General features: G+C 41.0%; 1 protein-coding gene across 9 annotated transcripts in view; it reads right to left on the reverse strand.

The window, feature by feature from the left end:
* Positions 1–5,414, reverse strand: part of hivep1 (HIVEP zinc finger 1) — a 58,689-nt gene extending 53,275 nt beyond the window's left edge. For 2 of the 9 annotated variants that reach the window (XM_038724051.1, XM_038724053.1), the window contains exons 1-2: positions 4,925–5,381; positions 2,712–2,847 (exon numbers count right to left, since the gene is read on the reverse strand). In XM_038724051.1, coding sequence (XP_038579979.1) covers positions 2,712–2,751 — 40 coding nt within the window. In that variant the 5' untranslated portion in view covers positions 2,752–2,847; positions 4,925–5,381. Of the gene's footprint in view, positions 1–2,711; positions 2,848–3,933; positions 4,048–4,101; positions 4,278–4,924 lie in introns of those variants that run through there. The other 7 variants (XM_038724044.1, XM_038724043.1, XM_038724045.1 and 4 more) reach the window with 7 other exon arrangements.
* Between the last annotated feature and the right edge of the window lie 10,361 nt (positions 5,415–15,775).

Consider the following 15,775-nt stretch of genomic DNA (forward strand, 5'->3'; position numbering starts at 1 on the left):
TCATTGATGTCGGGATGTAAAGAGAATTACAACAAATACAACAAAAAATCCTTCTGAAAATGTATATTTTTTTCTTCCTGAGAACCTGGGCTTTAAATTTGAGTATTTCACCCCACAACCCCCTATTAAAAGGTCTCTAAATCTGCTCCTGAAGGATCTTCCATCCCAATCAAATTCATGTCAGTTATACTCTTTTCAAGTCCAGATCTTTAACCCTTAAGTAAAAGATCCCAAATCACTGCAGCAGCTGCAGCTCCATTGTCTGCACCACGAGAAACAAGGGAACAGTCACAATTAAAAATAGAATGAAGAATCATTTGGCCGCCGTTTCTATCGTCCTCTGTTGGGCGATGTAATGTACTGTTCTAAAACTTAATTATTTATGTTGTTTGGCCAAGTAAGCTCAATTGAAAAAAGGCGCAGAAGAAGTGTTTATATGATAAATAAACAGAGGGACTCTGGCTCACTGCTCATGAGGAAATCTGCTGTGTGGATCGACTGCTGGGGAATGGCAGTGATGCACATTTTCACACCCAGCATGTAATGCTGCAAATTCGTAGATCTGTGAACTGCAAACGTCTGTTGACACGTAAATCTGTCAGTTCTCAACATAACACAAAATCCTTCAAGCCAATTGGTGTTCTGTGTTAACATGGGAGGATGCTGCAGCTTCAATATTCAAGATTTTGTTGTATTTCTGTTTATATCCAAATGTTTTCTGCTGCATCACGGTTATCAAAGATTCACCTGAAAAGGGCCTATCTTCTCACCAATGGCGACACATTCATCCATAACAACTACTGAATAAATTCATCTTCATTTAACACATCTGTCTCATCAGATATGAGACAATATGAACAAATAATACAGCTAAACAAAACGAGAACGATCCATTTAGATCAAAAGACCTCGGGAGAAAAATCAGACCCCTGCCATCAAATTAGAAAAATGCTGAAATACGACAGAGTACACGTGTACTGTAAGTTGTAATGTGACAAAAATCTGTCATATTACGCTTTAACAATTTTGTCATGTGACGATTTATTTGTGTCATGATTATATACACAAGTATGGCAGAAAGCAACATCGCAACCGTCTTCATTATGGAGGTATTTACTCCAGATTTGCAAGATTTGACTGACACCAAACAGCATAATTAAATATTTTGTTGTTCATCCAACACATGTATGTATACATGTAGGTATGACATTATACTTTATTGTACAGCTTTGCCAAAACTACGCCTGCACTTCGCCTCTCAAACAATTAGAAGCCTCTAGTCTTCTGTTTTATTAATATCCTAAAAGTTTAGGCAAACTCCAAAACCACAAAACACTGTTACTTTGCTTTCGATAATAATTTGTACCAGATATGATTTTTCCACAAAATGGTTCAATTACATCCCCTCCTTCTCCCTTATTGAAACATCCAGAATCTATAAATATTAGTGGTCGACTGTTATGGGTTTTTCAGTGGCCAATGCCGATAATTAGACAGCAGGGGGGCAGATGGCCGATATATAATGACAATTTCAAAAGAAAGAAAAGTCATATATAATCTCATTATTCCATGCAAAGTACGATCTAATATACATGTTATCTTAGCCAGTAATATGTTGTTTTAGATGGAAGCTTTATTAATTAATGAAATAGAAACATACATTGGGTTATGCTGTTTCAGAACATGACTGGTGTTTAAGGTTGAGTGGGGAACAGTTTGTCAGAAGTGCTTTCATTCAACTGCATTATTCTTTACAGTATCCTATACTGTATATTTAATGCTAGCCAGTAATGGTTTTAGATTGGATCTGCTGTCATTTAGGAAAAAAAACTGTAAACATTTAGAAAAGACAATCGTGACTGAGGAAATTTAGGGCTCAAAACTAACTTTTTCACCACCTTCCCAAAACTCACAAGAGGAAGCGCTAACATCTTTCCACAGCAGCCACAGTGAGGAGGCTGCCTGCAGATTTGTCAACAAAGGGTGCAACTTAGGTGGTGTGGAAACAGTTTGGTGATGGTGTAAAAGGTCAGATCTACAACAGAAAATGAGAGATGAGGGGGGTCAACAACAACAACAACACAAACTGATTTCTCCATCTTAAGCAGAAGAAACCGGTTGAGTACAAGGAGAGCCAGAGATCACATGATCATCGCTGTCTGTGAAAACCAGGCATCTCCAAAATAAAAGCTCAGAAAAACAGCCATGTAGTCAGATTAGTGAGGATGCATTTTTTAGAAAATCTTTCTCAATCCATAAAAGCCAGTTTAAGTGAATTTAACAAAAATCACCAAATTTGTAAATATGTGGTTTCCACAGGTCTTAAAAACCAAACAGGCAATCTGTCAAGTTGCTTCATCAAAGATAAGTGAACTATTTTACCATATTGCCATGAATGACAGAGAAGACCACCTGCTCTAAACTAAACTCCATCTAGTCCCTGTTTCCAAACATGCAGGAAGGAAACAATCACAACCCATTAACACCGGATGCAACGTTTGCATGTATAAGCCAATCAACTATTGCACCAACAACAGGCCTATATGTTGTGATCTAGAGAAAACTGAGAAGTTCCTCTCTAGCCTTACATCCAAAAAACAAAAACAAACAACAAAAAAAAAACAAATCCACCAGCTGACAAGAGATGCAAGAACGGGCATGGATGCAGAGTGCGTTCCCTTCAAAAGTTAGTATAAGTGGCGTGAACTCACCTTTTAAATTTTTCGGGTTGTTCTGCTTGGTGCGCGGCATCTTTCCGCCTCAGTTCACAGGTGCATCTTTGGGGAAAGAGGATTACAGCGTTGGACCTTGAGAAGAGCCAACTACTGGGCCACTGTCTGGGTACATCTACAGAAAAAAAACACGCAGTCAGAATCAGCTGAACATGAGCTTGCATAGATCTATGAGGCGCTGCGCTGGCCATTTACAGCGTGTAGAGTCCTGTGATCACACTAGGCAACGGTCTGGGAGTCCAGGACAGAGTCGCTGATGGAGTTTAGTCCTCAAACAAGTGCCCCGGCTGGACTGTTTCATTTCAGCCCTCTCTCTGGGCTGCTGTGTAATAATGTGCAGTGCAGCTAGGCCTACTGTCAGTGGGAGGAGGTGTGAATATTTTCAACCCATATCAATATAACCTCTGCAGCAGCTGCTATCTGCCATTCTGATCTCAAACAAAAAAACAAGACAGACGTGTAGGATCTGCTGCCGTTTATGGGAAACGTCTGATTGACATTTCAGCAGCTGATACAGGGGGCCAAGCTGTTCACTTTGACGAATGTCAGTGCAGATGACGAACGACGCCAACAATAAGGTCCTGTGTGTGTGTGTGTGTGTGTGTGTGTGTGTGTGTGTGTGTGTGTGTGTGTGTGTGTGTGTGTGTGTGTATGCCGGTGATGGACGCTCTGGGCAGCTGAGCAGCCACACAGAGGTTACTATCAGAGAAATCCTGAAGTTAGTTCACTGCAGAAAGCAAAACACATAAAACAGACTGAAACAGCTCACACTGGAGAATTGTTATTCCTCTAACTGTGTATGATGTCCTTTAATACAAGGAAAGATCAGAAGCTTAATATAGGTTTCATGCAAATTCTGGTTTGCTAAAAGTACCTTGAGGCTAAAAAAGGTGGGTGTTGTCATGGTTAAGTTAAATGTTACCAAGATCAAGCCCAGAGCTGCAGAAGCTTTTTTTTTGCTGCATGATGTGCATAAACAGGCATATAAGAAAAGCCTGCCTCTGCATAGACAAGAAAATCAATCATTGATGAATAAATATCGAATGTAATATATTTTTTAAGCTTTCATGCCCTTGCATCATCTCCACCATGTCCCCACAACACCTGTACCCCTGTCAGAGAAATGCACGTTGCAGATAGCAGCAGTGCTTCAGCAATCAGCCTTTGTTTCCCCCTCTCACCAATATTACATAACACTTACTACAAGTGGATGATGATTTTCCCCCCTCTCCATACAGTTGGGTACATGTGGCGCTAGAGCAATGACATCATCTCACGGTGGATTTTTCGGGTACAGACTCGCGCCTGCACCAGGTCGCATGAAAAAAGGCATCCAGGTCGCACGATAGAAACACGAAGAGCTGCTCACCTGGCTCCTCTCACGGATGCACAGTGTTGTTTCGGTGCAGGTTCGACGGCGCGGGTAAGTCGGAGGAGAGAGACGTGCACATTTTCTTCCGGCGTGTCTGTCAGTCCGTCTGCCAGCCTGTCTGCGTGTCTCTGTGCGCGTGTGTGCACACAGATATGTGAGGAAACACCCTGATACTGACACGAGAAATAAAAAATGTAATGATATAACACAGGCCTGTGCACAGGTGATTCAAGCCTAAACTGCTGCTATAACGCTGTAGCTTAACCCTGTCATGCTGGAATGCACTTGCAGGTGACTAATGAGAGATGCTTTCGTTCACACCTGAGGATCTAATGTTACCGGAGACATTATGTAAAACAAGGGCAGCGGCAGGGGCGTCACGCACTGACGACGTCTGAGATTGTGCATAATTAATAAGATCAAATATCAGAAAATATAAATATTGTGTGCTGCACATATTTTTTTAATCCACGTTGCAGGAGATGTGAGCGCATGGGGTGCAGTCATGATGAACACAGCAGAAGGAGAAAATTAATTGGGATTTAACTGCATCCAATGAAGTCAGCAAAAACAATGCGTGGGAATAGCGTATTTTGTGCCTGTTGCAACACGTGAACGCCCTGTAAGTGAGGGAGGAGCCAGGGAAAACCCCTCACTGTCTCTGCAACGGCGCTCGATTAGGACACTTCCCCTTATCCAACAAGACAGCGCCGCGGCCAAAACATCTAGCCTCCACACACACACCTTTATCACAATATTAGCAATGACACATGAACACACACACACACACGCGAGGTGACAGGAATTGCTTCTGGCTTACCTACAGTGCAAAAGAGCAACAAAGAGGGCTGCGTAGAGAAGCGCCGGAGAGCTCAAGTTGCCTACTCGGAGCACGGTTTGCTGCAGAAGTCCACACAGGAAACACTGCGCCAAAAAAAAAAAAAAAAGACACCGCACCTGCCTCTACCTGATAAAACAAAAGAAGATGCTTTAAAGTTCACGGCAGGCTGAACCCGTACGAGAGACAGACACCAATAAAAGCATGTCCTCCTCTCTCAGGCTGCAGCTACCGACAGCGACCTATATCACAGTGACAGAACCCCGCTCCGGCTCCGGACTTAAAACACGCAGAAAAAAAACAAATCAAGCGCACTCAAACTGAATGTATTAATACTCACAGGTGCAGGTTGTAACACACCTTTTAGTGTAAAGAGGAGGGGGGGATACAGCTCTGTGTTTTCTCCCTTCACCTTCTCTCTCACTTTCTATTGCAGGAAACAGACAGGCCCACTGACGTCAACGGGGGTCCCGTCTCCGCCTCTCCGCCATGAGGTATCCTCTCCGAGCAGCGGGGGGCTCCGGACGGCCGCGCCACCACCGCAGCGCCGCTGTCTCCTCGTCCTGTCACCGAAGCCAGAGGTTTACCCTCGCGTCGATTCGTATTCGTTAAGCTGCACCTCCTCCTCCTCTTCGCGGTAGGATGGTGTTGAGACTCCTTTCCGGCCGAGCTGTGAGGATCCGCAGCGCGTGTCGTTTGTCGTAAAACCCCCCGGCGGACCCCTTCCACCCTCTCTTCTGCACATAGTTTAGGACTGACGGTTTTCCCGGAGGTTCCTTGTTGTCAGGTCACGTTGTGCCCCTCCACCACTACCGACCGGGCTTTCCCATGCACAAACCCGCAGCAGGGACACAACAGTGGGCCTCTCTGCACCAGTAAAGGTGCCCGTGGTGGTAAATTTACAACATGGATGAACTGTGGCCTCCATTGATGCCAAACAACCACTCAAATACACGGTGGTGGAAGAAGTAGGCTACTCAGACCTTTTACTTCAGTTAAAGTGGTAATACCACAGTTTAGAAATACTTTTATAAGTAAGTTTATTTACTTTATTTATATACGAATATTTTCCAAATTCAGAATATTTCATTTTATATTGTTGAATTATATGTATGCATTAATATGTAATGTTGCAGCTTATACATTTGAGGCCATTTTTATTTTTTTTTTGCTATATATTCTGCTGGGGAGCTTGTGAATTTCAAAAGCAAATAATACATCATTATTTATCTGTTGATTATATTTTTTTACCATTCTGGATTGTAGTAGAGTAGATGTGTATAAAGAAAATGGAAATTACTAAGTACAGTACTTGAATAAATGTATTTAGTTACTTTGCACCACTGTAAATAAGTACAATTCAACAGGACTCACAGAAAAGCAGTGTTTTTATTTAAGTATATTTTTACGCTAATAGGCTACTTCTGAGTACCGGTGCTGCAAGAGTTATTTTATGGCACTTGTTCCCAAATAACCACGTCCTTGACCTGGACATTTCGCCAGCTTGGCTTTATTTGTTATAATGTAAAACATAATATGCAGGTGGGTATTAAAGATAGTCATGCTGTTAAAAGATGGGTAGACTCAGGTGGATTTGGGTTTCCCAGGTAGGCTTACAAACCAAGTACTTTTATTTCCTTTTGTCAGTTTAATTCACAAAGGGAATCTACTGCTCAAGCAGAATTTTAACTATGTGGTTTTGGTGCACTATAGTTGATTTTTCAGGTTAATTCAGGCTAGAATTTATCTAATAGGTGATATGTGTCTCTGTTTAAAAATATATATAAAATAGTGGTAGTAGGCCAACCTGTCCTGTGATAATTCCAGCTTGCTTATCTATCCACCCAGATGTTACAACTTATTTGCATACAGCCAATCAAATAATGTAATTTTCAACTCTATTTGCATAAAACAGTAATGTAACCATTCTACCTGTGTGAGGAAAAGCAACAAACCAGTCAAAAACACCAATGAACTGAAATAAAGCAAACATTATAACATTACTGTCCATCTGGCTTGTTGAACAATCAGCTAGCAAACAAATATCCACTGAGAAATGTGCGCTAGCTAATTTCATTTTGTTCAGGCTAGTAAGTTAGTGAGCTAAGCTAGCTAACAGCTTGAAAACTTACCTACAAGTGTTAAAATCTGCCATTTTAGAGGCTGAAAAGTGTTAAACATGTTTGTCATTATCACCAAATGGCATGTCTTTAGCTTAGTTAGCTACAGTTAGCAAAGCAAGTTTGTCTACCTGTTGGCTCAACTGGAGAGAGGAAGCTAAAGGAGCTAGCTAAATAAAAATCTAAAACAGGATTGCAGTCTCTCTCAAATTGAATGACAGGTGTTCAGGACTGCGACAGCTACAACACCACAGAACATTTCAGCTCATGTTCCCCAATTAGGCTGAGGCTGATGTGATCAGTCAAATAATTGTAAAACAGGCCATTATTTTTCTATTTTGATCAGTTGAGAATTACACACAATTCACAAATTTATACAATGTGCACATACAGAGTAAAGTGGGTTCAGTTAATTATGTTGAGATTCAAATGACCTTTTGTGTATTCACACTCACTTAATGTGTTTCCCCTTCGTTAACTCACATTTTCCACAGTAGCTTTATTGTTGCAGGCCGTTAAGGTTATTGTCTTAAAGCTAGCGAACAGAAACATACTAGCATGGAGGGAAATTTTACCCTTTTGCTCAGTTTCACCTTTTGCTCCAATAAACATGTGAGAATAGCTTGAAACAAGGTTGCCCCATAATGCAACATGTTCTCACAGCCCACTCAGTCAAAGAAAGGCCTGTAACAGAAGATGATTTGCTTTGAAACAGCTAAAATAAGTTGATTATAATTTTTTATTTCCTTATCGTCTTATACAGTATTGGATTTTTAATTGCAGATTTCTTCACGGCATTGGCAGCAGAATAAACTGATTGCCTGGGTGCACTAGTCTATTGCCAAGACACTGTGTTGTTATTTTTATCCTGCGTCTGTAGTCCCCGAACTATGGCTACCGTGCATGTGAGTTGGTCGAGCTATGACACATCACCAAATGGAAAAGGTCATGCTATTTTTTGCCACATAGTCAGAAATAGCTTTCTAATAAATGTGTAAATAAATCAAACGTCTTCACCCAGCAACCATGTTCCTTGTGAAGAAATGTATGAAGAGGGCAACAGAATGAGAAAGCAATAGCTCTTAATTCACAGGTTAATTTGTATTTAATTGCATCTTTAGTAAGAGAATAGTTGGCCTAGATTACTGAACTAAACTGCAACAGTCTCAAATTATTGTTGCTGCAAAAACTGTCTCCGAGAAACACGCTGTCACCTAAAGAAACTTTGCTGCAGTGTAGCAAATCTAGCCATTAATAAGTGATTGTGTGACAGCCGCCCACCATCATATCACAGGCTTCCTGCAGACTGTAGAGTGGGACTCCTGTCTCTATCGAGCTTTGTGACTCACCTGTTTCAACTGCAACAACTTTAAAATGGCACATTTGAATAGTGGAACATTTGTTTCTGCAAGAATAGGAACGAGGCGTTGTCTTTTCACCATCAGCGATCTGAACACTGAAGCAGCATTTCTGTCTGTACGGGGGATTTCTTTTTCATGTATAAATGAGAGGTGTTAATGACTGAGGCTAATGTATGTAAAAGGGATTCAGTTCTCAAATACAAGACTATTTTGTTTTTTTGTTTTTTACAATTAACATCTAAAATGGCGACTGTCACAGAGGCTTCTCATTTTTTCCTGAGACATTGCTCCTTTTTTGCATTCACTTCTGTCTGTACACCAACATAAAAATAAATGAGTTGTTTTTGGTTTTTCAGTGCACGATGAAAAAAGGCAAGGAGGGGGAGGGAGTGTGTGTGATGTGAAAACCTCTTTACATAATCACATTTTCCCTGAGAAGACAGCTTGTTTGGTTTGAACTAATGCAATGCCAAGAGTAGAACAATTGTTTATTAATTGAGCACTCAGCTAGCTGGCACTCTGTCAGCCAAAGTCAATGCGAGCAATGATCAAATCTGAATTTCTTCTGGTTGGACCTGGACTAGATCCAATTGTGGTTCAGCGGAAATGCTGTATTGCTCTGGATGTGTAAATTCGGAGTAATAAAGTCTGTGAGGGGAGGGAGAGTTGATGTGGATATCAGGAAACTGATCTGCTCTGGAAAAATAACAGGCTTTCTATTCTCACACTGCACACGTCCAGTTCACTGTGATACATTTAGCTGGAGTTTCTGAAGAGTGGACTTCCCAAAATCTAATGAAGTTAAACTAGCATCTTGGAGACCTGAACAGGTATGCTAACATGTCCCTCCAGATAATAACAAAGTCATCTAATGACATTCCTGTTGCCTTTGGATAAAAGTTTGGTAGTAAGCTAGTTAGCCCAGCATGCTAACATTTGCAGATTACATTAGAGCAGATAAACACACATATTTTTTGAACTTGTGTTGTTGGTTTTAGAAAAGTGATTTAAAAAGACATCATAGTCCAAATTCTTTATATACAGAAAAATATGGAAAATTGAAAGCCTGGTTCTGCTGTGGTTGCTAAGCTATGATAGGACAATCGCGGTTCAGGGTTTAATAGGGTTTAACAGGCAACTTTGAAAAACTTAATTTGATCAAGTGATCTCTCATGTGATCTCCCAAAGTTTGACAGCCAAGAATCTGCCTTACTTTTACCCTCTTTTTCAACATACATATGAAAAACTCCCATCCCCCCCCCCCCACCTGCGCTACGTAGCTAAAAGTTGTCCTTTTCTGTACATGGCCAATGTGGAGACCCTAACCCTTGCCTCTGTATCTTCCAGTTGACAACTATACGATTGTGTTTTCAGGCTTCCATCAATCTTCACGGTGACAGCAGGATAAGAAAGGTAGTCCAGACGTCCTGCTCCAAAACATTTTCCAGCTCCTCCTAGAGGATCCGAGGCATTCCCAAACCAGATGAGATAATCTCTCCAGCGTGTTCTGGGTCTTTAACAGTTGGACACTGCCCCAAGCTCCCTCCGGATTTCTGAGCTCCTCACCCTATCTCTGAGGCTGAGCCAAGGCTCGCCATGTGTTAGTATCAAATGTTTCAGAAAACTGCTGCTAGGATTTGAACTAAAACAAAATGTTTGTTAAAACTGTTATATTACTCCCAAATCTGAGAATTTAGTGTAATCAAAGTTTGCCTGTTCTCCTGCTAGTGTGGCATCATCTGAAAGTTCCTGAACATCTGAGCGGATCCATATTTTTCATATGTTATCTCTTTACCTAATGTTGTTGTAATGTTTCTCCATAGTTTAGTGTTACTACAGTTGTTTCTGTCTCGGTACATCTGACTTTCGTTGCATGAGAGGATCTCTCCGCTGCTGCTCTTTCTGAATATCCGCATCTCTTGAAGTATCTTTCTTGGAGTGTTTCCTCATCCAAATTGAGGGTCTCAGGATGTCGTTCGTACGCTGTACAATTGTAAAACTAGTTTGAGATAAAATTTTGATTGGTGAGTTTTTGCTGTATAAAGCAAAACTACTAAACTTGACTTGTACCCTCACGCTAACAGTTGATATAGCTATATAGACTCAAAAGAAGGCCTGAGGGGTCAAAACGTTACCCCCTTTCTGTCTGATTCCTGTCCTCTCTTAATCTGGATGAACTTTCCTTGACCAAAAAAAACCCCTGGCGTTTCCAAACTCTGCCATGTCAGTTAGATCTTTGTCAGGTCAGCAATATAATCACAGTTTGGTAGTATTATAGAAGGAGGACTTCCTTAACTGCCCCCACAGCAGTGTTTGTGAATGGCAGCAGGGCTATTAATATCCTGGAGTGGTTACAGAAAAAAGCACAGCTGCCCTGCAGAACTGTCCTCTGAACAATAGCCTCTTATGTGAAGGGAAGCCACTGCTGTTTGTGTCCTTTGCTAACTGATGTTCATGGGTGTGCTTGTGCTGTTTTTACATCTTTGTTTCCCTTCGTATCAGAAGTAGATATTTATTGAACAGGACCTTCCAAAGAAAGACAGTATTCATAAAGGAATGCCTGGGTGTCCTATTTCTCTTGGCACACAGTGTTTGGATTGATGTTGCTGAAGTATTTATAGGGGGGCGTCCTTTTATCCCATTTTTTCCTTCCGTGCACTTCCTATTACTGCCATAAACAACCTTTATAAATACACTACAATGGTTTTGGCACCCAAGCTGCCCTGTGGAGATAAGCACTGTCGTATACGCATATCACACCAGACTGTTTTCCATTTAAACACCATTACAGAATCCAAAAGCAGAGTGCAAACAGCCGCTCACCTCTCTAACAAACTACATTTCATGGTTTTCAATTAGAGGTAGCATTGTAAAAGGTAAATTATGAGGCTAAAATGTCCACTGCAGTCGCTGTAATTTGTATCCACAGAGGGTGTTTTTTCATCAGTGCAACAAGACAGATAGTTTTAAATTTGACTGCTGTGCAAAATGCCTGTTTCCTTATTTTCTCCATAGCGCTGATAAAAGGCGGGATTGTACACATTGCTGGATGCTTTGTTTACACCGCACCATATGATGTTACATAACTGAGGCTGTTACTGTGGCAACACAAAGACTCCACCCCCCACCCAACAACCTTTAAACACACACATATAAACACACACACACACACACACACGCCCTGCTCAGGCAACAGGACATTCTCCGGACACGTGATTTGACTGCTTGATTTAACGCTCGCTAATACACACTATTAAAGAGATGGCCTCTCTCCGGTGTCAGGAAATGTTTCTCCTGTAAGAGATATATTACAGTCACCAGGAGGGTAAACATCTCCGCTCTGATGGCCCACTCCGGTGTTGTTTGATAAACAAATTAACCATTCACCACATTTTACTGCATGTACTGAAACAATCGTGTTATTTATGGCTGTCCATCAAAGCATAGCCAGCGAAAATGTGATGTCAGCTCTCACCCAAGATTGTGCAGTGCAATGTACATGTTGTCGGTGGCTGGCAGTTTTCATTACTTTCTGTGAGTAATCATCTCCACCAGTTGAATTCAAGGTCAGCGAGGCGCTCCTGCCCTCCTGAGCCGTGCAATAACAACACCAGGCATCGCCGCACAAGAGCTGTCTCTTTGTGTTGAAGGGTATAGCTCTGAGTACTCTCTCAGCTCTCGACGACGTCTCAAAGCACCATTCACACGCCATCTGACAGTTCATCGAACCAGCTTCTGGTTCAGGAGGCAGAAGCTCTGGGCCATCCCCTCTGCTGCATCTGTCAGCAAACTGATCAATTAAAAGTCCCCCCCCCCCCCCCCCCCCCTCCAATAGTTATTTTACTCATCTCCAGTTTCAAAGAAAGATGTCCAGAAGAATAAAGTATGATATCTGCAGTGCTTCTTTATATCTTTTATGGCATGGCAGTCACATTATTGTTGCAGCTTATATAAAGTAAGTATCCAAATCTGTGGAAAGTAACTTGTCAGTTGGTCACTCACACTTTGGTCCAGACTGAAACATCTCAACAACTGTTGGATGAATTGCAATGACATTGAACAGACATTCACGGTCCCCAGAGGATGAATCCTAATGACTTTGGTGATCCCTGACTTCTCATCTAGTGCCACCAGAAGGTCAAACCTTTCACATATTCAGTTACTTCTCAACATCTACTGGATGGGTTGAAATTAACATTAAAGGATGAATCCTAATGCCTTTGCTGATCCCCTGAAGTTTCCCCTCCTGCCACCATGATGAGTTTGACAAATGGTTTTGAGTGAAATTTGGTGCAGACATCCATGTTCCTCTCAGGATGAATTGTGATCACTTTGGTGATCCCTTAGTTTTGCATCTAGCACCATCATCAGGTACAAAATGTCTATTTGTCCAATGTTAGGGCCAAATACCTGCCCAACTAATGACAGTCCAATCAGCCTGCTGTACTTTGTTTAGTGTTAATTATTAAATGTCACTGTGCTGACATGACAAACTAAGATAGTCAACATGGCTTACATTAACATAAAGTTGTCATTGTGAGCTTGTTAGCATCTATGACGTTAGCATTTAGGGTTAAGCACAGCCTCACAGAGCTGCTAGCATGGTGCTAGGCTTTCTCTTTTCATAACTGGTTCCACTAGTGTTTGCAATCAGCAAGGTTCAACTGATTTTTTCTCAGCAAATTAAATGAGATTGAAATAAGGAAAAGGCATGTGTGTACAATGTGTTCACGTATGGTTTGCATGCTCCACTGCAGAAAGAGCATCCTCGTGTACATTATAAACAAATGAAGCCATGAACTCTCGTCTTGTGGACGTCCTTCGGCACGTAGGGATCGTAAAAACTGTCCCAAAACATGCAGCCAGGCACAGATCCAGAGATGCTTATCAGGACAGGACAGTGTGTTTGTGTGTGTTTGAGCAGACGTGATTGTTGGCCCTTAGAGGGGGAACATTTGACAGTATTCCCATGTCATCCAGCAGAGCTGTGCAGTGAATACATGATGGCAAGAGAGCTTCAGCTGCCTTTGTTTCACCTTAAGCAGCAATGAGCAAGATTACATAAACTGTGTATAACTGTGTGTATGTATGAAGTGTGGGGGAAAAGCTGACATTTAAACCAATTTTATGAGGAGATTTTGTTTGTGTAAATCTTCTTGGTTAAAGCTGGAATCCACTCAAGCTAAAGCCACTTTTAAGGCCGAATTTAAGAATTGTACAGCATGTGGATTTGATGTTTAATCAGCGCAGCAGAAGTGGAAAGATGTCGTTAAGTGAAAGATTTTACGCCCTACCCTAATCCCTGGTCAGAAAATCACTTTGCCCAATGCCAGCTTTACACGTAGCACTTCTTGGAAAAAGTATAACTGAGGTAAAACCCGTTTCTGTGTCCTGATCAACCCCAGCGACTCTATTCAGCTCTCAATGCCCTGCAAAATGAGCCTTGGAAAAATAAATTCCCCTTTTTTCACTGTTCCCATGTGACCCACATATTGTCCAGAGGAAAAAAAGCCACTCTTTAATGCATGGCCAACATCCTTCTTCTTTGGGATTTTGTTGCCCTGTGTTGAGTCACTGCCACAGTCTTGGTGCCAATGCATTTACTACAGTCCTGCAGAGTTTCCATTTGGCTGCAGGCACAAACCTGTAGACCCGGGTACGACATCGAGCTGGAGCTGTGACGACATCTCGGCAGCGTCGCTGAGTAGGATGTGGGTTGACGAAGGCCAGACTTAAATCCTGGACACTGAAGTAAAGTGTTTTTGGGAGAAGCCTGGTGTTGTGTCAACATTTCCAGTGGTGTTACCACAGAGGGAAAAATCCCTGCTGTTGGGAAGGCCAGGCTCTGCTAATAAGGGAAAATGCTTTGAGTGTCTACTTATATGACAGTAATACTTGGAGGAGAAGAAGGAGCAGAAATTAGATAATTCCATTCCAGGGTGGAGTAGAAAAGAAATGTTAAAGCAAGTAGCTCTTCTGTTAAATTACTGTTGCTATAAATATGTGTTTGGATATCAGTACTTAAAAACAGGACACTGAAGACATATCATCTGTATTGTTTTTGTATTGTACACGTATGTCTATTATAAATTTGTGTATAAAGTCATACTACTTAAGCTAGCTAGTTTTTTAAATTGCTACATACTAACTCGCGTTTCACTCCGCGACTTTGCGGTCAAGCGGTTGACGATGAGTGAGTGAGTGAGTGAGTTACTAACTCAGTTTCACCATAAAATTTTTTAGAAATGCCTTATAGTAAACACAATGTGTTAATCTGTTGCGTAACTTCCAAAAATATAAATTTTAGGGGATAATCAAGCGTGCATGTTGATCTTTACTGCAATCCTTTCATATTTACATGCATATGTGGAAGAAATATATGATTCATTTAGTATTCACACAATTTAGAATGAATGGGAAATATCTGATTTTGCTGAAGTTATTGATTTTGTAATTTGAGGTGTGTTTTTAAGGTGTGAGGTTAGCTATGTCTACTCTTCTAAACTGGTCGTGATTTAGTATGCTAATGTTAGCTTTGTAAGTTGGTTCAGTTAGCTAGGCAACTGTTACACCTGGCGGCTAATGGGTGTAAAAATAGGCCTAGAATGCTAAATAACCCCATGTCAACCACTTGTAAATGTATGACTTTGTTTTATCAATATATACGGAGAAATATGTGTTAGCCGACATTAGCCAAATATGTTTGTCAGTTGGTTCAGTTGTGTAAAACTCCTCTTAGTAAACAGCGATGCTATGACTAAGTGTGAACTTATAAAGGGTTGGCCACATCACACACTAATAACACTAACACAAATAAAAATACAGTTGGTGGGCTTTTAAAGGCTCATTTAGATCCTTTTTAGACTTAATATCTTCCATTTTGACTGACGTCATGCACAAAAATAAAATACAATTAGGAAAAATGTAAAATAAAGAAACATTTAGAAACATTTGAGTTGGTCAGAGTTGGTGTGGTGTAATGTTGCACAAGATCGCAGAATACTTCTGGGAATACTGAAGTGAAAGTGAAAATGGCTTTCTAAAAAGTGGCATGTGTCCTACTTCTGTTTTAAAAGCAGCTCATGAGAGAACATATGAATGCAAATCATTTTTCCAGACTTTTCCAAAAATGCCCTTTTCTCTATATCTTGACTATGAAACAGTAATTAACATGAAAGTTTCCAACTATCATTGAGTTTGTGCTTTTCAGTACTTCAGTATTTCATGACCTTTTGACACACTGGCAATTCCATCTTTTAAAAGTAAGTATTCGTGATATCTCTGCACTTTCCACTTGTTTGCACTCTGAATGTCTGGAAACATCTACGGGAAGAAGAGGGGTAAAAAACGGA

This window comes from Micropterus salmoides, unplaced genomic scaffold (assembly GCF_014851395.1).
Source record: "Micropterus salmoides isolate LMB-PRFRI ecotype aquatic unplaced genomic scaffold, ASM1485139v1 Ms_hic_scaffold_17, whole genome shotgun sequence".
Classification (NCBI taxonomy): Eukaryota; Metazoa; Chordata; class Actinopteri; order Centrarchiformes; family Centrarchidae; genus Micropterus; species Micropterus salmoides.